Source organism: Sapajus apella, unplaced genomic scaffold (assembly GCF_009761245.1).
Source record: "Sapajus apella isolate SASKATOON/1434 unplaced genomic scaffold, GSC_monkey_1.0 scaffold92, whole genome shotgun sequence".
NCBI lineage: Eukaryota > Metazoa > Chordata > Mammalia > Primates > Cebidae > Sapajus > Sapajus apella.
In genome coordinates, this window is record NW_022437032.1 from 4,194,989 (window position 1) to 4,218,041 (window position 23,053).

Genomic DNA, 23,053 nt, shown 5'->3' on the forward strand with positions numbered 1-23,053 from the left:
GAGTTTTGCTCTTGTTGCCAGGCTGGAGTGCGGTGGTCTGATCTTAGCTCATGGTAACCTCTGCTTTCCAGGTTCTAGCAATTCTCCTACCTCAGCCTCCTGAGTAGCTGGGATTACAGGCACGCGCCACCATATCACCACGACCTCAGCCAAGCAGTGCTGAGGGCCAGGTGCATTTTTTATATTTTTTTGAATTTTTAGTAGAGACAGAGTTTCTTCATGTTAGTTAGGCTGGTCTCGAACTCCTGACCTCAGGTGATCCGCCTATCTTGGCCTCCCAAAGTGCTGGGATTACAGGCGTGAGCCACCGTGCCCGGCCTGCAGGTTTGTTACGGGGGTAACTTGCATGTTGCGGGGGTTTGGTGTCCAGATGATATTGTCACCGAGATAGAAAGCATAGTACTCTATAGGTCGTGTTTTCTGATCCTCACCCTCCTTCCACCCTGTGTTTGATGGATTTTAACACAGGGAACACATTGGTGTGACTAACACCCAGATGACGAAACAGGATATTATCAGAGCCCCAAGAAGAAGCTCCCCTCCTCTCCCTTCTAGTTCCCCCACACCTGCCCAAGGGTAATCACCGCCTCGGCTACTGAAAACGCTAGCATTTCAGTAATAAATGCATTTTCCCATGCCTGTTTTTCATTCTCATGATTTTCCTTTCTCCTTCCTTCCTCCTTTCCATGTAGCAAGAGCACACCTGTTCTGTGCTGAGCTCCATTGCTGGGCCCAGTGGCTGTGGTAGTACCTTAGGAGACAGATGTGCGTGCCCATACCATGGGACTTAGAGTTTATTAGAAGTTTAGGATGGAGGCTGGGCACGGTGGCTCACGTCTGTAATCCCAGTACTTTGGGAGGCTGAGGCGGGTGGATCACCTGAGGTCAGGAGTTTGAGACTAGCCTGACTAACATGGTGAAATGCCATGTCTACTGAAAATACAAAAATTAGCTGGGTGTGGTTGCAGGCGCCGGTATTCCCAGCTACTTCAGAGGCTGAGGCAGGAAAATCGCTTGAACCTGGGAGGTGGAGGTTGCAGTAAGCTGAAATTATACCACTGCACTCCAGCCTGGGTGACAGAGTGAGACTCTGTCTCATAACTAACTAACTAAATAAACAAATTAATAAATGAAGTTTAGGATGGGTTATAGAGGAAATGGGAGAGTTTTATGTATTTCCTCTGAAATCAGTAAAAAGGAAAACAATTTACCTGAAAATGTGGAGAAATCTGGGGTGGAAGGAGTGTTGTTGGAAGGGCTGATCAGTCTTAATCTCAGAGATGAACAATACTAATTAAGTCTTCACTTAATCAGTTACTAATTATTTTTTTTTTTTTTTTTTTTGAGGCAGAGTTTTGCTCTTTTCGTCCAGGCTGGAGTGCAGTGGTGCAATCTCGGCTCACTGCAGCCTCCGCCCCCTGTGTTCAGGTGATTCTCTTGCTTCAGCCTCCCGAGTAGCTGGGATTATAGCCACCTGCTACTACACCCGGCTAATTTTTGTATTTTTAGTAGAGACAGGTTTCACCATTTTGGTCAGGCTGATCTTGAATTCCTGACTTCAGATGATCTGCCCGCCTTGGCCTCCCAAAGTGCTGAGATTACAGGTGTGAGCCGCTGCGCCCCGCCATCAGTTACTTTTAATTTACAAAGTTCTTTTCTGCCATTCTCTTGATTTGGTCTCATAACATTCCATGAGGACATTTAATGGAATGAGGCACTGAGTCAGAGAGGTTAAGCAGCTTGTCCAAGGCCACACCTTGGAGAGGTCATCTCCTGGGAGGAGGACTGTGGAAGGCAAACTGGTGTCTTGAAGATGAAAGATATTTTAGACAGGCATGGGAGAAGCCGTGTGGAGGTAAAGATACATTTTCCCTTGTGTGAATTCCTCTCTGTGTGCTGGGTAATGTGGGTGGGAGAGAGAGCACAGGAGTGATGGGAATGCCTGCGCTGCCCCTTAGTGGGTGTATGATTTGGAGTCAGTATGAGCAGCTGGGCATTTCCTTAATTGACCTCAGTTTCCCCTGCATCTCACTGAGTATAGACGTCTTATTGCTCTTGGATTCTAATGTAAACATGGAGTTCAACACAAGCCATTTCCTTCTAGTTCTCAACGCAAGGGACAGCCAGCAAGAGTCATCTTCATTGTGTGAGATTTTACTTCTGTGTTCCCTTTAGGATGTAACTCCTGCCTCTTGGGCACAGGTAACAGGTAACAGGTCTGCTGTTACCTATTGGAAGTTAAAAAAAACAAACAAACAAAAAAAATGAAAGCCTGCCAAGCAGTGCTGAGGTCCGGGTGCTTCAGCCGGCATCAATCTGTAGATGTGGTTGCCATGGGAACCCAGGCAGGGTTGCCAGCCTGCAAGACTGAGGCAGTACCAGCGTGATGGATACTGGAAGGGATAGAGGAGGACCCCCGGGGCTTGCCAGAGAAGGTGGCCTGGGTGTGACAGACCCCAGGTGCTCTAACCCAGTTCTTCTCAAACTTTTCGTGGAGAGGGACCAGTTTGTTGGGTTTTCACCCTGATGTGTATAAGAGTGGTTTATGGTCTTGCCTCTGCGCATGAGTAATATGCAGCCACACTATGTGCACTTTGCCACAGCAGTTTTTTTTGAGAAAGGATCTCACCCTGTTGCTCAGGCTGGAGTGCTGTGGCACGGTCTCAGCTCACTGCAACCTCTGCCTTCTGGATTCAAGCTATTCTCCTGCCTCGGCTTCCTAAGTAGCTGGGATTACAGGCATGTGCCACAACACCTGGCTAAGCTTTGTGTTTTTAGTGGAGGCGGGATTTCACCATGTTGGCCAGGCTGGTCTCAAACTCCTGACCTCAAGTGATCCACCTGCCTCAGTCTCCTAAAGTCATGGGATTACAGGCATGAGCCACCGCGCCTGGCACCCAACAGTTTGATAGTGCCTGTATGGTCTCTACCCCGTTAGATGAGACTGCTCCACTGATCACAGGCTCAAATGTTGCAGCAATATCTCTTTGCTCTAAAAGTTTCTACACGTTGACTCTCAGGTTCAGGATTTATTTTGTTGTGCATGAGGAACAAAGGGGTCACAGAGTAGCCCTGACCCCCAGCAGCACCACACTGTTCCAGAGAGTCAGTTAGAACTCAGTGAAATGCCTGACCATGACCTCCTGGCCTTTTGGAGAAACCAGATGGGCACTGGCTGGGAGAATGGGAAGGGCTGTGTGGTTGCCTGGACTGCGGGCAGTGGAGGGTGGGAGTGAATAGGACCTTGAGAGCAAGGAGGGGCTGCAGAGGTGAAAGCAGGGGAAGGAGAGGATCAGAGGCCTGGGGGTGGAGACGTTCGGGTCAACAGTTACAAATTGGGCAGGGGACTTAAAAGGAGTGGAGAGTGGCGGACGGGGACCATGGTGAACTGAGAGCACATACCTATCTAAGAGGTGGCTGTTCCTTGGTGCTTACTGGGTATAGCATGAGGAATGTGGACTCTGCCATCAGATCTTCCACTCTTTGAGAAAAAAACAGAGATCTCTTTTTTGGTTTTAAATTTTTTTTTTTTTCGAGACAGCGTCTCACTCTGTTGCCCAGGCTGGAGTGCAGTGGTGTGATCTCGGTGCATTGCAACCTCCACTTCCCTGGTTCAGGTGATTCTCTTGCCTCAGCCTCCCAAGTAGCTGGGATTACAGGCACACGCCACCACACCTGGCTAATTTTTGTGTTTTTAGTAGAGATGGGGTTTTACCATGTTGTCCAGGCTGGTCTCAAACTCCTGACCTCAGGCGATCCACCCATCTGGCCTCCCAAAGTGCTAGGATTACACATGTGAGCCACCATGCCTGGCCTTATTATTATTATTACTTTTTTGAATAGGTGAGCTCCTGAATTTAAAAGTGGCCAGTTACTCAGAACCTTGAAAGCATGGTGCAGACCGAGCCGACGCACATCTGTGGCTGCCGGTGTGTGCGTCCTTTCCAGGTGGTGGGCTCACTGAGGATGAGGCTGGGGTTTGGATCTTGTGGAGGCAGAGCCTGTGTCCTGAGCACAAGAAGGCGTGGGATGGGAAAGGCCATTTTCAGCAGCGACTGATGGCGTCATGGTTGGCCAGCCCAGCTGTGGGGGACACTCCCTTTGGGGTCCCCCTTGTTACTAGGGCCTTCTCTCACCCTGAGATGTGGGATTGAGGCTGAGATGCATCTGCGTGGGAATAGATGAAGCGGTTGTGTGGTCATGCCAAGGCTCAGCCTGGGCTCAGCTCCCACTGTCCAGCCATCTGCTGTGGCGACGGGGGCCCGAAGGGAGGGGCTGCCTGAGTTTACAGGAGCCTGCCATCTGCCGAGAAGCCACCGTAACTCTCCCTGGCCTGCCATCTGCTGGGAGCCTCCCTGGAAGGAGAGCATTGTTTGCCTGGCTGAGTGTGTTAGTCTTCACACTCACACACTGGAGGGTTGTCAGCGCCTCTTCCTAGGGCTCTTTGTCCAAGATGTGGTCCCAGCGCTGCATTTGGGGGTGGGCTCTTTACCGCAGATGCACTTCAGCCTCTTTGGATTTTTGTATCTCCTGACAGTGACGTTCCTGAGAGTGAGGGGGGAGAGAGGACAGAGAGGGAGGTGTTTTCTTTCTCCAGCAGAGACCAAATTGCTTGTATTCCTGGGATCTTCCCTGAGAGCTTGGCAGGGCTGGCTCCTGCATGTTCCAAGTTTCAGTTCAGATGACGTGAACGGAGACAGTACAAACCGCACGCCCTGCCCCCACTTCCCTGCTTCCCCTCCTGTTTCTCCGCTTGGCTTGACTTTCAGCCTCGCCCCGCTCACTCCCTGTGACAGTGTGTTTCTTGGTTTCCTCCTTTACTCTCCCGCCATGTTGATTTTCTTGGCACACACCGAGAAGGGGAAACAGGTGAAATTTTGACGGATATTGCCAAATTTCTGTCCAAAATAGATGACGCCCGTGTGCACGTCGGCTGCCAGTGTGTATGGCAAGATTTGCTTCCCCGCGCTTGGCTAACCCTGGTTGTTCTCAGTTTTTTGAATTTTTGCCTATTTGGGATAAAAATGGTTTATTTTGCATTTTTTGATTATTTACTAGATTGAGCCTTTTCCTGTTGTTCACTGGACACTTTTATTTCTTCAGTAAATTGACTTTCGAAGGATTGATGCTCTTTCTTTTCTTTTCTTTTCTTTCTTTTCTTTTTGACATAGTCTTGCTCTGTTGCCTAGGCTGGAGTGCAGTGGCGCTGTCTCAGGTCATTGCAACCTCTGGCTCCCAGGTTCAAGCGATTCTTCTGCCTCAGCCTCCCAAGTAGCTGGAATTACACGTGTGTGCCACCAAGCCCAGATAATTTTTGTATTTTTAGTAGAGACGGGGTTTCACCATGTTGGCCAGGCTGGTCTAGAGCTCCTGACCTCGTGATATGCCTGCCTCGGCCTCTCAAAGTGCTGGGATTTCAGGCATGAGCCACCGTGCCTGGCCCAATGCCTTTTCTTACTGTGCCTGGGGGATAGAAAGGGTGGGGGATTTCTCAGGAAAGAAGTGTCATCGGGACCGACATCCCCCAAATGGGCAAGTTAGGCTGAAAGGAATCAGGTTTAGCAGGAGCAATGTGCTCTAAAAAGAAGCCTCTGTTTCTGAGTTTCCATAATAGTTTATGAAGGTAGCAATGTTCCAGGCACCTCTGGAAGCCTCTATGGCCAGGGGCACAAAGGGCAAGCCACCCCTTTCCCCACTCTCCTTCCATTAGAAGCCTCTGGGCCCTAGACCAGCATTCACCAGTACCAAGTTTCATCTTCACTTTTCAATGAGGTAGCCGCTAGCTCATGTGGCTAGGGAGGATGAGGAATGTATTTAACTTAATTGAATTTAAACTTAAAGGGTTTTCAGTGTTTAGTGGTTGTTCTGTTGGTCAGCGTAGCCATGGGTCATTGGTTTGGCCCTAGTATAAAACCTCTGATGTTCTCATGGAATGGCTGTTGGGTTTAGAACATGCTTTCTTGGCCAAGGGAGGTGGCTCATGCCTGTAATCCTGGCACTTTGGGAGGCCAAGGTGGGAGGATCACATGAACCCAGGAATTCAAGAGCAGCCTGGGCAACATAGTGAGGGCTCATTTCTACAAAAACCGCAAAAATTAGCTGAGCACGATGGTATGCACCTGTGGTCCTAGCTATTTGGGAGGCTGAGATGGGAGGATTGCTTGAGCTCAGGCGCTGAGGCTGCAGTGAGTTATTGATGTGATTGTGCCGCTGTACTCTAGCCTGGGCAACAGAGTGAGACACTTTCTCAAAAAATAAATAAAAAAATAAATAAATGAAAAATGAGGCTGGGCATGGTGGCTCACACCTGTAATCCCAGCACTTAGGGAGGCCAAGGCAGGTGGATCACTTGAAGTCAGGAGTTCATGACCAGCCTGGCAACATGGTTAAACCCCATCTCTACTAAAAATACAAAAATTGAGGCTGCCTGTGGTGTCTCATGCTTATAATCCCAGCACTTTGGGAGGCCAAGGTGGCTGGATCACCTGAGGTCAGGAGATCAGGTCAGGAGTTCAAGACCATCCTGGCTAACATGGTGAAACCTTGTCTTTACTAAAAATACAAAAATTAGCTGGGTGTGGTGGCAGGTGCCTGTAATCCCAGCTACTTGGGAGGCTGAGGCAGGAGAGTTGCTTGAACCCAGGAGACAGAGGTTGCAGTGATCTAAGACCGCGCCGTTGCACTCCAGCATGGACAAAAGTGTAACTCTGTCTTAAAAAAAAAACAACAACAACAAAAACCAGAAATTAGCCATGCATGGTGGTGCATGTCTGTAATTCCAGCTATTCTGGAGGCTGAGGCAGGAGAATCTCGCGAACCTGGGAGGCTTGCAGAGAGCCCAGGTTTGGCTACTGCACTCCAGATTCCAGCCTGGGCAACAGAGCGAGAATTCATCTCAAAAAAAGAAAAGAAAGGAAAAAAATAATCCAGTCTCTCAAGAGGCTCAGACTCTTCTGTTTGCAAGCCTGCCTGTCTGTATTAATATTTCTTTGGGTTTTGTTTTTTTCGTTTTAGGTACGGTTGTGGGTGTTGTTCTTTACACCGGCAGAGAACTCCGGAGTGTCATGAATACCTCAAATCCCCGAAGTAAGGTGTGTACGAGGTCATGGGTGCGTTGTGTGCCGGTGGGTGCTGTGGGTGAGTGACCAGTTATTAAAGTAGGAACACCTAAGAGTGCTATTTGTACAGACATACTATCTTTTTATGCATATGTGTATGTGTGAGTGTATACACATAAATACATATATATATGCATATATAAGACAGTACATAAACAATGTAGTCACGTGTTTATGGATATGTGACATTTTTTATCCTTTTTTTTGAGACAGGGTCTCGCTCTGTCACCCACACAGGAATACAGTGGCTCAATTTTTGCTCACTGCAACCTCTGCCTCCTGGGCTCAATCGATCCTCCCACCTCCACCCCTCAAGTAGCTGGGATTACAGGCATGTACCACCAAGCCCGGCTAATATTTGTATTTTTAATAGAGATGGGTTTTCAACATGTTGGTCAGGCTGGTCTCGAACTCCGGACATCAAGTGATCCTCCCGCCTCAGACTCCCAAAGTGCTGGGATTACAGGCGTGTGCCATGGTGCCGGCATTTTTTGTGCTTTTAGGTTAAACTACAGAGCAGGTGCCATTTGCGTGTCTTGTGTTTCATCCTTGACATGCATCATTTCATCCTTCTAACAGCCCTGTGAGTGCAGTGCTTCCTTTTATCCATGAGAAACGGCTTCAGGAAGCTCCTTGCCCTGTACGGGCTAAACAATGAGGATGGGGCAGGCCCATGTGATTCAAACCATGACCCCCGTCCCAGCCTACCCCTCCTCCAATTTTTAAGAGTCACAGCATCACAGAATAATGTCTTTTGTCAGTAACAGAAAGGAATGCTGTGTCTCCCACACTTCAGTCTTAGTCACGCCACCATTACACGTTACAGCCATCCTTACAACTATAAAATCATTTGTTTAATGCTTCAACCTTGTCCTGGGACATATTTCTGTGAAGTTATGGATATGATATGCTAGTTACTCTTTTAAAGTCTATACATGAAAGTAAATGTATTATTATTAAAATAATAATGTCTAGGGACGGGCGTGGTGACTCACGCCTGTAATCCCAGCACTTTGGGAGGCCAAGGCGGACGGATCACTTGAGGCCTGGAGTTCAAGACCAGCCTGGCCAACATGGTGAAACCCGTCTCTACTAAAAATACAAAAATTAGCGGGCACCATAATCCCAGCTAATTGGGAGGCTGAGGTAGGAGAATCGCTTGAACCCAGGGCGTGGAGGTTGTAGTGAGCCAGGATCGCACTATGGCACTCCAGCCTGGGCAACAAAATGAGACTCCATCTCAAAAAAAAAAAAAATTAAAAAATAAAATAAAATAAGGTCCATTAATGCAGCACCTAAAAATCAGGTGCCACCACTGGGGTCTGCTTCAGACTTCAGGGACTACCTGAAAAGTACAGGTGTTGGTACGGTGTTTAGAGTTGAGGGTCTGAGTCATTTCACAAGGCCAAGGCCACTGTGCCGGGTGGTGGAGGCTGTGCCATGCACAATCCAGCCAGCGCAGCCGTAACTCATGTATTTCCAAGTGTAAAAACGTTGTTTTGAATTTTCAGAATTCTCTGAGTTCCCTTGGTTGCCTGTTATGAACTCCAGCCCATGGAAGCACACTGTTCTTAGACCACAGATCTGAGGATGGATGGAGCCCACCGTCCTCCCTGGGTAGAGGTGTCTGCGGGGGAAGGACCCCTTCTCCTGCAGGCCATGAGTTGCACCAGGTAATCTCAAGACCCGGTTTGTGCTTCGTCCCACAGATCGGCTTGTTCGACCTGGAAGTGAACTGCCTCACCAAGATCCTCTTTGGTGCCCTGGTGGTGGTCTCGCTGGTCATGGTTGCCCTTCAGCACTTTGCAGGCCGTTGGTACCTGCAGATCATCCGCTTCCTCCTCTTGTTTTCCAACATCATCCCCATTAGGTAAGCAAGCGACGAGCTGAAGTTTGGCTGCTCTGAAGTTTTCTTCTCCTTACCCATTCAAACATGATGGTTCTGTGGCTTTTATTATTATTATATTTTATTATTATTTTTTTTTTGAGATGAAGTTTTGCTCTTACCGCCCAGGCTGGAGTGCAGTGGCACTGTCTTGGCTCACTGCAACCTCCACCTCCCAGGTTCAAGTGATTCTCCTGCCTCAGCCTCCCGAGTAGTTGGCACTACAAGTATGTGTCACCCATCTGGCTAATTTTTGTATTTTTACTAGGGATGGGGTTTCACCGTATTGGCCAGTCTGGTCTCAAACTCCTGACCTCAGGTGATCGGCCTGCCTTGGCCTTCCAAAGTGCTGGGATTACAGGAGTGAACCACTGAGCATGGCCTGGTTTTTTAAAGTGGTAGAAATAATAGAATTTCATAGTAGAAAAAAATGAAGACCTATATTAGCAAAGGAATAAACTAAAAATCACCTCTGCTCTCACTACCAAGTGGTAATCATTGTTAATACTTTGGGATGTATTTTTTTCCAAAGTGCTTTCGATTTTAGAAAAATGGGATTCTGGTCCACAGAGAGTCTGCCTTTGTAAAAATACTGGAGCAGGGTGTTTGAAATAACTTTTCACATCACATATGTGTCCCATCACGTTTTATATCTGCTCTGTGATAGAACTTTAGCAATCTACTTTTTCCCATATTCTATGTTTGTTTTCTACTTTTCCCCCATAATAATCAGTAAATATTAAACTACGTATCTTTTTTCCTGAAACTTTTGGTGTTTATAATCTCTCTTATCAGCCAGGTGCGATGGCTCACACTTATAATCTCAGCACTTTGGGAGGCTGAGGCAGGCGGATCACCTGAGGTCGGGAGTTCGAGACCAGCCTGACCAACATGGAGAAACTCCATTTCTACTAAAAATACAAAATTAGCCGGGTGTGGTGGTGGGCGCCTGTAATCCCACCTACTCAGGAGACTGAGGCAGGAAAATCGCTTGAACCCGGGACGGGGAGGTTGCAGTGAGCTGAGATTGTGCCACTGCACTTCAGCCTGGGCAACAAGAGTGAAACTCCGTCTCAAACAAACAAACGAGCAAAATAATTTCTCTTATACTTGATCTATGACATTTTGTCTTGCCATTTTGCATATTTAGATCATCTTGGTGAGAATTTGTCTTTTTCTGGGGACAGAGATTGTGGTTTTGGGTACAACGGTGTGACAGGGACAGGGGGATTGTGCCGTAGTCAGTGTGCTGCTGATGGTGGATTCAGAGAACCAGTACGTCCACTTTACCGACTTTAAGGCTAGCAAAACAAGTATTCATGTTGTGATCTGAGTGACGTGGTTACCTTCAAAGTTCTGTCGGTAACATGATTGAAAATTAGTGAATCGACTCTCCATATGGCCCAGGGCTAGCCGGTAAAATGGCAAGCAATTTGATTAGTTTATATGATGATGAATTAATTTGAAGACTTCTGTTTATTTTTTTTCAAAAAAATTAAATTTCAAAATCAATATAATACATACATACTTTAGCCTTAAAGAGGAAGGAAATTTGGATTGAGCACGGTGGCTCATGCCTGTAATCCCAGCACTTTGGGAGCCCAGGGGGGTGGATCATCTGAGTTGGGAGTTCAAGACCAGCCTGACCAACATGGAGAAACTCTGTCTCTACTAAAAATACAAAATTAGCCAGGAGTGATGGCGTATGCCTATAATCCCAGCTACTCAGAAGCTGAGGCAGGAGAATCACTTGAACCTGGGAGGTAGAGGTTGTGGTGAGCCGAGATTATGCCATTGCACTCCAGCCTGGGCAACTAGAGTGAAACTCTGTCTCCAAAAAAAAAAAAAGGAAGGAAATTGTAATGAGTCTGATGATGTGGGTGAACCTTGAGAACGTTATGCTAAGCAAAGTAAGCCTCCCAGAAGCCAGAAAAAGTGTGTAATTTAACTCGTATGGAGCATCTAAGGTAGTTAAATTCCAGCCAGATGTGGTGGCTAACGCCTGTAATCCCAGCACTTTGGAAGGCTGAGGTGGGTGGACTGCTTGAGCCCAGGAGTTTGAGACCAGTCTGGGGTCTGGGTAACATGGCGAAATCTCATCTCTACTAAACATACAAAAAATTAGCCGGGTGTGGTGGCGCATGCCTGTAATCCCAGCTACTCTGGAGACTGAGGCACAAGAATTGCTTGAACGTGGGAGGCAAAGGTTGTGGTGAGCTGAGATAGCGTCTCTGCACTCCAGCCTGGGCAACAGAGTGAGATTTCGTCTTAAAAAAAAAAAAAGTCATCAGATTCAGAGAAACATAAGTAGAATGCTGGTTGCCAGGGGCTGCTCGGATTAGGGTTGATGGGGAATGGGGTGTTCTTGTTGAATGAGTGTGGAATTTTAGTTTGGGAAGATGAAAGAAGCCTGGAGATGGATGATGCTGATGGCTGATAGCAATGTGACTATGCTCAATACTATAGAATGGTAAATTTCCTGTTATGTATATTTTACCACAATTAGAAAAAATGAATATAGCATCAAAAATATATTAGCTTCAGGGATCAGTAATTTTTCTAAAAGGTAAGATTGAGAGAGCTACCCTTTCTGTATTTTAAGTGACTTCAGTGTATAACATGAGCTTCATGGCAGTAGTGGATTTGTTCAGTGTGTGACTTGTCACCGGTGCTGGCCCTTGTCAAATCTGTGGCAGCAGCTCCGGCAGTGTGCTTCTGTAGGGGTGAGTCTGGATGCCGTGGCACAAATGTGTTTAGAGTCCGCGTGTTTATAAAGGTAGGAGGAGCCTTACCTCTGTCCTGTTAACCTGTTTGCTCTGGTTTTGTGACTAGTTTGCGAGTGAACCTGGACATGGGCAAGATCGTGTACAGCTGGGTGATCCGAAGGGACTCGAAAGTCCCCGGGACTGTGGTTCGCTCCAGCACGATCCCCGAGCAGCTGGGCAGGATCTCGTACTTACTCACAGACAAGACAGGTGAGCTGCTTTCTGGGACCTGCACGGGATTCCTGGTGAGAGAAGGGGCCTGAGGGCTTTAGCTGAAACTCTTGAGCTCTCTCTCTGGACATATGAGAGGTGGGTGTTGCTGCTGCTTTAGTCTCTTCGTCCTTTGATGAAGATTGAGTATTTGAAGATGACAGTAACAGCAGCAGAGCCTTATAGAGGACGAATTAAGTGCAGAGTACAGTTCTGGGGAGTTTCTTTTTCTTTCTTTCTTTTTTTTTTTGAGATGGAGTCTCACTCTTGTTGCCCACACTGGAGTGCAATGGCGCCATCTTGGCTCACTGTAACTTCTGCCTCCCAGGTTCAAGTGATTCTTCTGCCTCAGCCTCCCAAGTAGCTGGGATTAAAGGCATGCGCCACCACACCTAGCTAATTTTTGTATTTTTAGTAGAGACGGGGTTTCACCATGTTGGTCAGGCTGGTCTCAAACTCCCGATCTCAGGTGATCCGCCCGCCTCAGCCTCCCAAAGTGCTGAGATTATAAACGTCAGCCACCACTCCTGGCCAGTCCTGGGGAGTTTCTGTGCAGTCACGCATTCAGTCCTCATCTGAACTTTGAGAGTTAGAGAGTGTTTCTGTCTCCCTTCTGCAGATAAGGAAATATGACCCCGAGAGGGTAAGTGACTTGTCATGGGCACATAGTAGCCGAAGCAAGCTTTAACTCAGGTAGTCAGGCCTGATCTCGGACCGCACCCTGATATTGCTATACAACTCAATGCTTGTCAAAGCACTAGGCTATTGAAGTGGTGAAGAGCAAGGATTAGGGGTGGGAAGATCTGGCTTAAGCCTCATCTCTACCATTTAATGTCCATGGGGTAGAAGAGAAGCCAATGCAGAGATCCTGGGTGGCTCACCAAAGCAGAGAAAAATGAGGTTTCTGGAAGGAGAGCAACCAGGAAAGTTCTGGACAAGTCAGCATCGGGACCCTCTGGGTGGTCTCTGTAGGGCTCTGCCATTGGGGATGTATCTCTCTGCTCAAGGGTCAGAATCTTTCAAGATAGAATCTGATTGCTCTAGTGTACGTCATTTGTCACCTTCTTGGCCAATGGAGTGGGCCAGGCCCCCAATTGATGGTCCTCTTGGGCCACCTTAGGCAATGGGCATGGATGGTTAATTTCCCTTCGGAAACCCAGGATGCCATTTTCAAAAGGGGAATGGTATTCTAGGCAGGAAACACGCTGCAGATGTTTACCCCAGCAGGGGACAGTACTGACCGCAGCGTGTGACATACAGCAGACTCTCCAAAGATGGTGGCTGTCATTACTGCTAAAAATAACAAACTGGCCGGGCACGGCGGCTCAGGCCTGTAATCCCAGCACTTTGGGAAGCCGAGCCGGGCAGATTACGAGGTCAGGAGATTGAGACCATCCTTGCCAACATGGTGAAACCCCGTCTCTACCAAAAATACAAAAATTATCTGGGCGTGGTGGCTTGTGCCTGTAATCCCAGCTACTGGGGAGGCTGAGGCAGGAGAATTGCTTGAACCTGGGAGTCATAGGTTGCAGTGAGGCAAGATCGCATCACTGCACTCCAGCCTGGCGACAGAGCTAGACTTTGTCTCAAAAGAAAATAAATAAATAAAAATATAATAATAATAACAAACATCCTGAGAGAAAGGCCGGCCACGCACGTGTCTCGTGTTGCAGGCACTCTGACCCAGAACGAGATGGTTTTCAAACGGCTTCATCTTGGAACGGTAGCCTACGGCCTCGACTCGATGGACGAAGTGCAAAGCCACATCTTCAGCATTTACACCCAGGTAAAGCCTTTGGTTTCAACATCTCAAATAATTCCTTGACTTTTTTTTACAGCTGTATTGAGATATAATTCACAATACCATACATTCACCCGTTTCAAGAGTATAATTGGTTGTGTTTTTTTTTAAGCATATTCAGATTTGAGCAACTATCGCTGCAGTCGATTTTATGTTCACCCCAAGAAGAAACCCTGTATGCTTCAGCAGTCTCTCCCCAAGTCCCCCCAATACCTCCTTATTTATTTACTTTTTTAAGTGAAGTTTTGCTCCTGTTTCCCAGGCTGGAGTGCAATGACATAATCTCAGCTCACCGCAACCTCTGACTCCCAGGTTCAAGTGGCTCTCCTGCCTCAGCCTCCCAAGTAGCTGGGATTATAGGCGTCCACCACCACACCAGGCTGATTTTGTATTTTCAGTAGAGATGGGGTTTTTCCACATTGGTCAGGCTTGTCTCGAACTCCCAACCTCGGGTGATCTGCCCACCTTGACATCCCAAAGTTCTGGGATTACAGGCATGAGCCACCGCGCCCAGGCAGTACCTCCCTTCTAAACCCATGACTCCCATGCTTCCTTTACACTTGGAATAAAATTGCAGTTGGGGTCCTTCCCCATCTTCCTCATCTTCAGGGCTAATCTGTTCTACTGTGGTGCCAATGGACTTTAGGGAAAACCTTTGAGAAAATTTTATGCCCAGTAAATAGTACCAGAAGGAACCTGCTGGCTGATTATACTTCTATTTATGCACATGTTTATGTTTTCCTTCTCCCTGGCTATAAGCCAGAGCACCAATAATAAATGATCTGCTTGTGAAATAAACATGACATTATTGATTACCTTTAGTTTCTCATCTACATTCAACTCAGCAATCACCAGGAAGAAATTCGTTTATCAGAGATGACTTGCAACGTATCTGTTCCTACCTTTATTTTTCCTACCAAGTTTTTCAAAACCAGTCATTTTTCAGAGGAAGTACTACTGGCAAATATCCTAATATTCCTAAAATGTTAGACCAGTGGGTACCCATCTTGACTGTGCATCAGAATTGCTGGTGATGTTTCAAAACAAAACAGAACAAAGTCAAGAGACATTTATGTGGCCTTGGTACTCTGGAGATTCTGATTCATTAAGACTTGGGGTAGGGCCTGGCTCTGGGTTTTAAAAGGAAGACGACTAAAAAAATAAATAAATAAAAAATAAAAGGAAGACAAACACACCCGTTGCTAATTCTGAGGCCCATCCAAGGCTGAGCCAGACCACATTAGACCAGCTCCATTTCAGCACTGATCTGGAGATGGCAAGAGGATAAGGAGGTCATGTGTTGCTTAAATTTGTAGAAATGGAGAACATTTCCATAGTCAGAAGACCAGTAAGTAATATGAATGAAGTGGCTCACGCCTGTAATCCCAGCATTTTGAGAGGCCAAGGCAGATGGATCACAAGGTCAGGAGTTTGAGATCAGCTTGGCCAACATGGCGAAACCCCGTCTCTACTAAAAAATACAAAAAATTGGCTGGGTGTGGTGGCAGGCCCCTGTAATCCCAACTATGCGGGAGGGTGAGGCAGGAGAATCACTTGAACCCAGGAGGTGGAGGTTGAGGTGAGCTGAGATCATGCCATTGCACGGAGGGAGACTCCGTCTCAAAAAAAAAAAAGAATGAAATATTTCTGTATACAGGTTAAAGACAGAATCCCTGAATACTTCTTATATAGTCATAATTGACATTTAATTTTCTGGAACATGTGCCAGTGGGCTGGATTTCCAGCCTGTCTCCTGAAAATGGCAGAGCAGGGGACATCGTGATAGTGGGATGGGTGCTAAGTTAGAACAGCTGACTTGACACAGTTCATGTCACCAGCTACAACCAGTGACAAAACCCTTGGTGCTCTCCCAGGCTCTATGGGGAGGCATGATAGCTGTTCTCCAAATGGATCTATGGACATTTTTCAAAGATGTACTTTAGTACTATCTATTTTTTTGTTTTTGACATTGAGTCTCGCTCTGTTGCCTAGGCTGGAGTGCAGTGGCTCACTGCAACCTCCACCTCCCGGGTTCAAGCGATTCTCCTGCCTCAGCCTCCTGAGTAGCTGGGATTACAGGCATGCACCACCACACCTGGCTGATTTTTGTATTTTTGGTAGAGATGGAGTTTCATCACCTTGGCCAGGATATCTTGATTCCTTGACCTTGTGGTCTGCCTGCCTCGGCCTCCCAAAGTGCTGGATTACAGGTGTGAGCCAACGTGCCTGGCCTACTTTAGCACTGTTGAGAAATCACAGCTGGGCACAGTGGCTCACGCCTGTAATCCCAGCACTTTGGAAGGCTGAAGCAAGTGGATCATGAGGTCAGGAGTTTGAGATCAGCCTGACCAAGATGGTGAAACCCCATTTCTATTAAAAATACAAAAATTAGCTGGGCATGGTGTTGGGCGCCTGTAGTACCAGCTACTCAGGAGGCTGAGGCAAGAGAATTGCTTGAACTCGGGAGGCGGAGGTTGTAGTGAGCTGAGAACATGCCACTGCAGTCTAGCATGGGTGATAGAGCAAGACTCCATCTCAAAAAAAAGAAAAAAGAAAAAAATCACAAGGAGCTTCCCTGGACAGGGAGGACAGGGAGGATGAGTTGCACAGCCCCTGTGTCCTCTCTGTCTCTGACTGTCTTCCTCAGCGTGGTAATTCAGGGTTGGCGTCTCTGGGGCTCGGTGCTGGACCCTGTTATGTGGCTCCCTGGGTGGCTCCTCCCCTGCTTCTATTGCCCTGTGGATGCTGGTGGCCCTGTCTCCATCTTCATCTCTAGGCCTGACCTGGAGCTTTGGATTATAAATAGCCAAATGTTTGGCATTGCTGCATATGGCCCATAAGGATGCTGTACCCAGGACCTGTCTTGACTCTTCCCTCACCCCTCAAACCTGTTCTCTCCCAGCGCTCCTCGTCTCAGTGCATGGCACACCCTCCATCCCTGTGGTTCCCATCACCCCTGCCGACAGCCTCTGCCCTCCTCCTGTGCCTGCCCCCACCCGATCACTAGATCACCCCTTCAGCCTTTTGGTTTCTTTCTTCCTTTTCTTTCCTTCCTTCCTTTTTTTCATTTTCTTTTTCTTTTTTTAAGTAACAGAGTGTTACTCTGTCTCCCAGGTTGGAGTGCAGGGGTGCAGTCACAGCTCACTGCAACCTCAAACTTCTGGGCGCAAGCGATCCTCCCATCTCAGCCTCCCAAGTAGCTGGGACTACAAGTGTGTATTGGGTATGCATCACCACGCCTGGCTAATTTTGTTTATTTATTTGTTTATTCATTTTTTTGAGACAGTCTTGCTCTGTCACCCAGGCTGGAGTACAGTGGCACGATCTCAGCTCACTACAACCTCCACCTCCTGGGTTCAAGCCATTCTCCTGCCTCTGCCTCCCCAGAAGCTGGGATTACAGGTGCCTGCCACCATGCCTGGCTAATATTTTTTTGTATTTTGAGTAGAGATGGGGTTTCACCATGTTGACCAGGCTGGCCTTGAACTCCTGACCTCGTGATCCACCCGCCTCAGCCTCCCAAAGTTTTGGGATTACAGGCATGAGCCACTGCGCCCAGCCTCATTTTATTTTTTTGGTCTCACTGTGTTGCCCAGGCTGGACTTGAACTCCTGGGCTCAAGTGATCCTTTCACCTCCCAAAGACTTCCCAAAGTGCTGGGATTACAGGCATGAGCCACCCTGCCCGGCCACCTTTGGCCTTTTGTCTTCATCCCTTCTCGCTCAGCTGAGGCGACCCCCTCCCTCGTCTGTCTCTCGTGACTGCCTGCACAGCAGCTTCCTGGCTTCCCTTCTTGCCCTCCTCTCAGGAGCATGGGAGCCTCTCAGTACCATTAGCTCCGAGGCGGGGTCTGAGACTTCCAGTGGATTCTAGGCTTGGTCTTCATTCCCTTCCCTTCCTGAGGTTCAGCCTTCCAGGCAGGGTGAGCTACCTCATTTCTGTGTCTTAAATTAGACCCTTCCCTCGGAGCCACCCACTCCAAATGCCCACCAGGCTCCCTCTAGAGGGGCCCACATACTGGATTGTCATGCGTATCAGCACCCAGCTAGATGTCTGTGTAGCTCCCAGCCCCCCCTTAGCCGTCCTGACTGTTGATGATTATATTAGACAGCTTCATAGGTGACGGTGTGTATGTCTGGTGGGAGTTACACCCATGCCGTATTGCTGGTATTTTTAAGAGCTCCTGGTGTTTACGGAAGCTGTCCCATCTTAGGATATTTGTGTATTTTAGCTTTTATGGTTCATTTTTGGCCCAGCACAGATAACATTCTTTGTAAAGTGTTAAAAGTCGGAAAACCATATTTCTTACCATGAGCCCCACCTCATACTCCTTCCTTAGGGGAAGCTCATAAATCGATTTGCCCATCCTGGCCTGGAGTCTCACATAGCTGTGTGTTGTGAGGTTATGTCTTTGTGAGGCTGGGGTGAGCTCAGAATTACAGTACAGACCCACCCACGGGAGGCTGTGTGCATCTTTCTCTCACGATGTCTAAAAATCCTGCCAGAGGCACAGGAACGTGTGTGATGGGACATATGAAAGCATTTGCATGCTTTTTTAAAAAGAATTTTATTGAGGGATGATTTGCATACCTGAACATTCAACCATGTTCAATACACAGTCGGTGACTTCTAGTGAATATACAGTTGTGCAACCATCACAACTGTCTAATCTTAGAATATGCCACCACCCCAAAGACATTCCCCTGCATCCATTGCAGTTACTCCTCCCCCCTTTAGAGCGTTGTAAGTGGTTCTTATTTCTTCTTTTTTTTTTTTTTTTCATTAAGATATAGTCTCACTCTGTCATGCAGGCTGGAGAGTAGTGGCGTGATCTTGGCTCACTACAAGCTCTGCCTCTTGGGTTCAAGCGATTCTCCTGCCTCAGTCTTCCAATAGCTGGGATTACATGTGCGTGCCACCACACCCAGCTAATTTTTGTATTTTTAGTAGAGACTGGGTTTTGCCATATTGGCCTGGCTGGTTTCGAACTCCTGACTTTGGGTGATCTGCCCGCCTTGGCTTCCCAAAGTACTGGGATTATAGGCGTGAGCCACTGCACCTGGCCCAGTGTTCTTCAAGTATGGCCTTTGGAACCCATGGGCCAAATCACTTAGGCCAGAGTGAGAAGCACAAGAAGTTGTGCCCAAACCTGCAGTTTTTTTTTTTTTTTTTTGAGACAGAGTCTTGCTATGTTGCCAGGCTGGAGTGCAGTGGTGTGATGTCAGATCACTGCAAACTCCGCCTCCCGGATTTAAGCGATTCTTCTGCCTCAGTCTCCAAAGTAGCTGGGACTATAGGCGCGTACCACCATGCCTGGCTGATTTTTATGTTTTTAGTAGAGACGGGGTTTCACTGTATTGGCCAGGCTGGTCTCAAACTCCTAACCTCGTGATCCAGCCTCCCAAAGTACTGGGGTTGCAGGCGTGAGTCACCGTGCCTGGTCAGACCTGCAGTTTTCACAGGTGAACCAGGTGGTTCCAGAGTACAGTAGAGTTGGGGAACAGTTGCTGTGAAGCTGAGGTTCTCCCCTATTCTGAGCATGAGTATCTAAACCTATGGACCCCAAGGCAGAGCCGACCCACTGGGGTGCAGGAAGTACCTTTACATTTCAGTTTCATCTTGAGAATTAATGCAAAATTAAAATCTTACAAATAGGATTGAGGTTGACCCACGGCCCTCACTCCATCCATCAGTTACCTGTCACGTCCGGTCCTTGAGGTGTGCTGTGGGAGGGGCTGGAATTCCATAGTTGTTTACTTTTCCTGTGTTGAAATGTGGGCTGCAGTTTATGAGTGTCCAGGTGACTTGTTCTAAGGATGTGATTGAACTGAACTGGCCTGGTAAAGAGAGCAGGTGGTTTTAAAAGATTCCTGCAGGAAAGCTTCAGATTATTAATACAAGGCCAAGTAAACAGTAAGAAAATGGTCAATACGTTAGGAGAGAAAACCATAACCAGCTAAGGACTTGCAGTGATTTTTCCCCTGGATTATTCATTTACAGTACTTCTTTTTTTTTTTTTTTTGATGGAGTCTCACCATCGCCCCAGGCTGGAGTGCTATGGTGCGATCTCTGCTCACTGCAAACTCTGCCTCCTGGTTCAAGAGATTCTCCTGCCTCAGCCTCCCAAATACTTGGGATTACAGATGTGTGCCAGCACACCCACATAAAATTTTTGTATTTTCGGTAGAGACAGGGTTTCACTATATAGGCTAGGCTGGCCTTGAACTCCTGACCTCAGGTGATCCACCTGCCTCGGCCTCCCAAAGTGCTGGGATTACAGGCGTGAGCCATTTATTGGTACTTTGAAGGGAAAAATTGAGATACAATTTAAAAACTTTAAAATTTGCTCTTTTAAGTATATGATTCTGTAGTTTTTGATATGTTCACCACACTGTGCAACCATTTGTACTGTCTAATTTTAGAACTTTTTTTTCATCCCTAAAAAGAAAGCCCACATCCCTTGAGCTCCCAAGGCCTCTGGTCTGTCCCTCCAAGCTCTGGGCAGCTGCCAGTCTACTTTCTGTTTCTGGCTTTGCCTCTTCTGGACATTGCCTGTAAGTAGAATCAAACAATATGTGACCTTTTGTGTCTGGCCCCTCTGCCGTTTAACGTAGTGTTTTCACGGTTCTTCTTGGTTGTAGCATGCATATGTACGTTATTCCTCGTTATAGCTGAATAACAGGTGTAATGATTTGAAATTTAAGTTTAGGCTGGGCACGGTGGCTCACACCTGTAATCCCAGTGCTTTGGGAGACTGAGGAGGGCGGATCATGAGGTCAGGAGTTCGAGATCAGCCTGACCAACATGGTGAAACTGCATCTCTAGTAAAAGTAAAAAAAAAATTAGCCAGGTGTGATGGTGTATGCCTGTAATCCCAGTTACTCAGGAGAGTGAGAGGCAGGAGAATAGCTGTAACCTGGGAGGCAGAGATTGCAATGAGCTGAGATCATGCCACTGCACTCCAGCCTGGATGACAGAGCAAGACTCTATCTAAAAAAAAAAAAAAAATTTAAGTTCAAGTCTATAATTCTGAGGGCTCCTTACCCTAAGTATATGTTATTTTGAGATATTAGCTAATTGTGTGAGAAATGCTGTTTTTCTTTTCTTTTTTTGAGACAGCATCTTACTCTCTTACCCAGGCTACAGTACAGTAGTGTGATCATGGCTCACTGTAGCCTTGACCTCCCAGGCTCAGGTGATCCTCCCACCTCAGCCTCCTAAGTAGCTGATCACAGGCATGTGTCACCAAACGTGGCTAATTTTTGTATTTTTTGTGGAGATGGGGTTTTACTATTTGCTCAGGCTGGTCTTGAACTCCTGACCTCAAGTGATCCACCCGTCTCAGCTTCCCAATGTGCTAGGACTACAGGTGTCAGCCACTGCGCCCGGCCTGTATATTTTAAGAAATCTTGGTGGGCGCAGTGGCTGATGCCTGTAATCCTAGCACACTAGGAGGCTGAGATGGGTGGATCACTCGAGGTCAGGAGTTCGAGATCAGCCTGGCCAAATGGTGAAACCCCATTTCTACTAAAAATACAAAAATATTAGTTGGGCGTGGCGGCGGCACTTGTAATCCCAACTACTCAGGAGGCTGAGGCAGAAGAATCACTTGAACCCAGGAGGTGAGGGTTGCAGTGAGCTGAGATTGTGCCACTGCACTCCAACCTGGGCGACGAGAGTGAAACTCTCTTAAAAAAAAAAAAAAAAAAAGTCTTTATTGGTTATTCCCAGAAGCCTCCGTGGTTAAGAACCACTGCCAGAATAACACTATTTAACTTCCTTCTTTTCACTCATGTAAAAAACCGGGCTTATTTTTTTATTTTTGTATTTTTGACTGGGCTCATTTTTAATGGGTTCATAACACAACCTGGACTAGAGTGTGACAGGTGAGGAACTCAAGTAGCAAATGTAACCAGGTACCAACAAAATAATTAAAGCAAATCATATTTTGGTGATTTTTTAGTTTTTTTTGAGACAGAGCCTTGCTCTGTCACCCAGGGTGGAGTGCAATGGCGTGATCTCAGCTCACTGCAACCTCCATCTCCCGGGTTCAAGCAATTCTTCTGCTTCAGCCGCCCGAGTAGTTGGGATTACAGGTGCCTGCCATCATGCTTGGCTAGTTTTTGTGTTTTTTGTAATGGCGGGGATTCACTATGTTGGCCTGGGTGGTTTTGAGCTCCTGACCTCAGGTGATCCACCCGTCTTGGCCTCCCAAAGTGTGGGGATTATAGACGTGAGCCACCGTACCCAGCACGGTACAGTATTTTAAAAACTCCAGGGCAAAAAAATTCATGAAGAACAAAATACTGAAATCTTAAATAAAGGCAAGATGCAGCTTTGCACTAGTGCAGTTCAGCTGCGCTAACTCACCCTAGTCCTAGCCCTGGATTTACAGTTTTAATGGCTTTCTGCAAGGTTTCTCGTTACTGCTGTATTGGGGCTGGATTATTCTTTGTCACGGGAGGCTGTCCTGTGCCTTATAGGATGTTTAGCAGCACGCTACGGAGTCCTGTAGCACCACTGTCTCCTCACAGTTGTGATGACCAACTGTGTCTCCAGACACGACCAAATGAGGGGCAGAATCGCCCAAATTGAGAACGATGGTGGTATATGAGGACATTGAAATTTATTGACTTTGTCTTGCGTGATGAACTCCAGCCTGTATTACAGAAAAGAGTAACACAAAAATTAACGTTGAGTCACCAGGAATGCCAGTTTTCTTTCTAAATGCAGTTAAAACTTCACCACATAGGGGCATTCATCATATTAATGGATGTTAAGAATGGGTTGCAGTTGATTGAAATGCTGCTTTTCAATGGTAAACATTGGATTTTCTCAGTCACTTAATCAGCCTGTAGCTCAGCTGATTCATTTATAGGTAGTAGCTCTGACCCTGTCTCTGTGATGGTGGCCCTTTGAGGTGAATGAGTCATCAGCTCTGAGCTTTCTTGGGGTAGCAGGTTATGGTTATCATAACAGAAATTCATTCTCTTTCATAGTGTATTTCTGACTGGGCATAGTGGCTCACACCTGTAACCCTAGCATTTTAGGAAGTGGAGGCAGGAGGTTGGCTTGAGCCTAGGAGTTAGAAAACAGCCTGGGAAGACCAGGTAGAGATAGAGGGTAGAGATAGAGGGAGACCTTATCTCTACCCCTGCCCTGCAAAAAAAAAAAAAAAAAAAAACATAGCTGGGCATGATGGTGCATGCCTGGTGGTCTCGGTATTCAGGAGGCTGAGGTGGGAGGATTACTTGAGCCCAGAAGGTTGAGGCTG

At 47.1% G+C, this 23,053-nt stretch overlaps 1 protein-coding gene across 3 annotated transcripts in view; it reads left to right on the top strand.

Moving 5' to 3' along the window:
* Positions 1–23,053, top strand: part of ATP9A (ATPase phospholipid transporting 9A (putative)) — a 159,265-nt gene that overhangs the window by 79,791 nt on the left and 56,421 nt on the right. For all 3 annotated transcript variants that reach the window (XM_032255980.1, XM_032255977.1, XM_032255978.1), the window contains exons 10-13: positions 7,015–7,091; positions 8,828–8,988; positions 11,836–11,978; positions 13,652–13,764. In XM_032255980.1, coding sequence (XP_032111871.1) covers positions 7,015–7,091; positions 8,828–8,988; positions 11,836–11,978; positions 13,652–13,764 — 494 coding nt within the window. The remainder of the gene's footprint in view (positions 1–7,014; positions 7,092–8,827; positions 8,989–11,835; positions 11,979–13,651; positions 13,765–23,053) is intronic.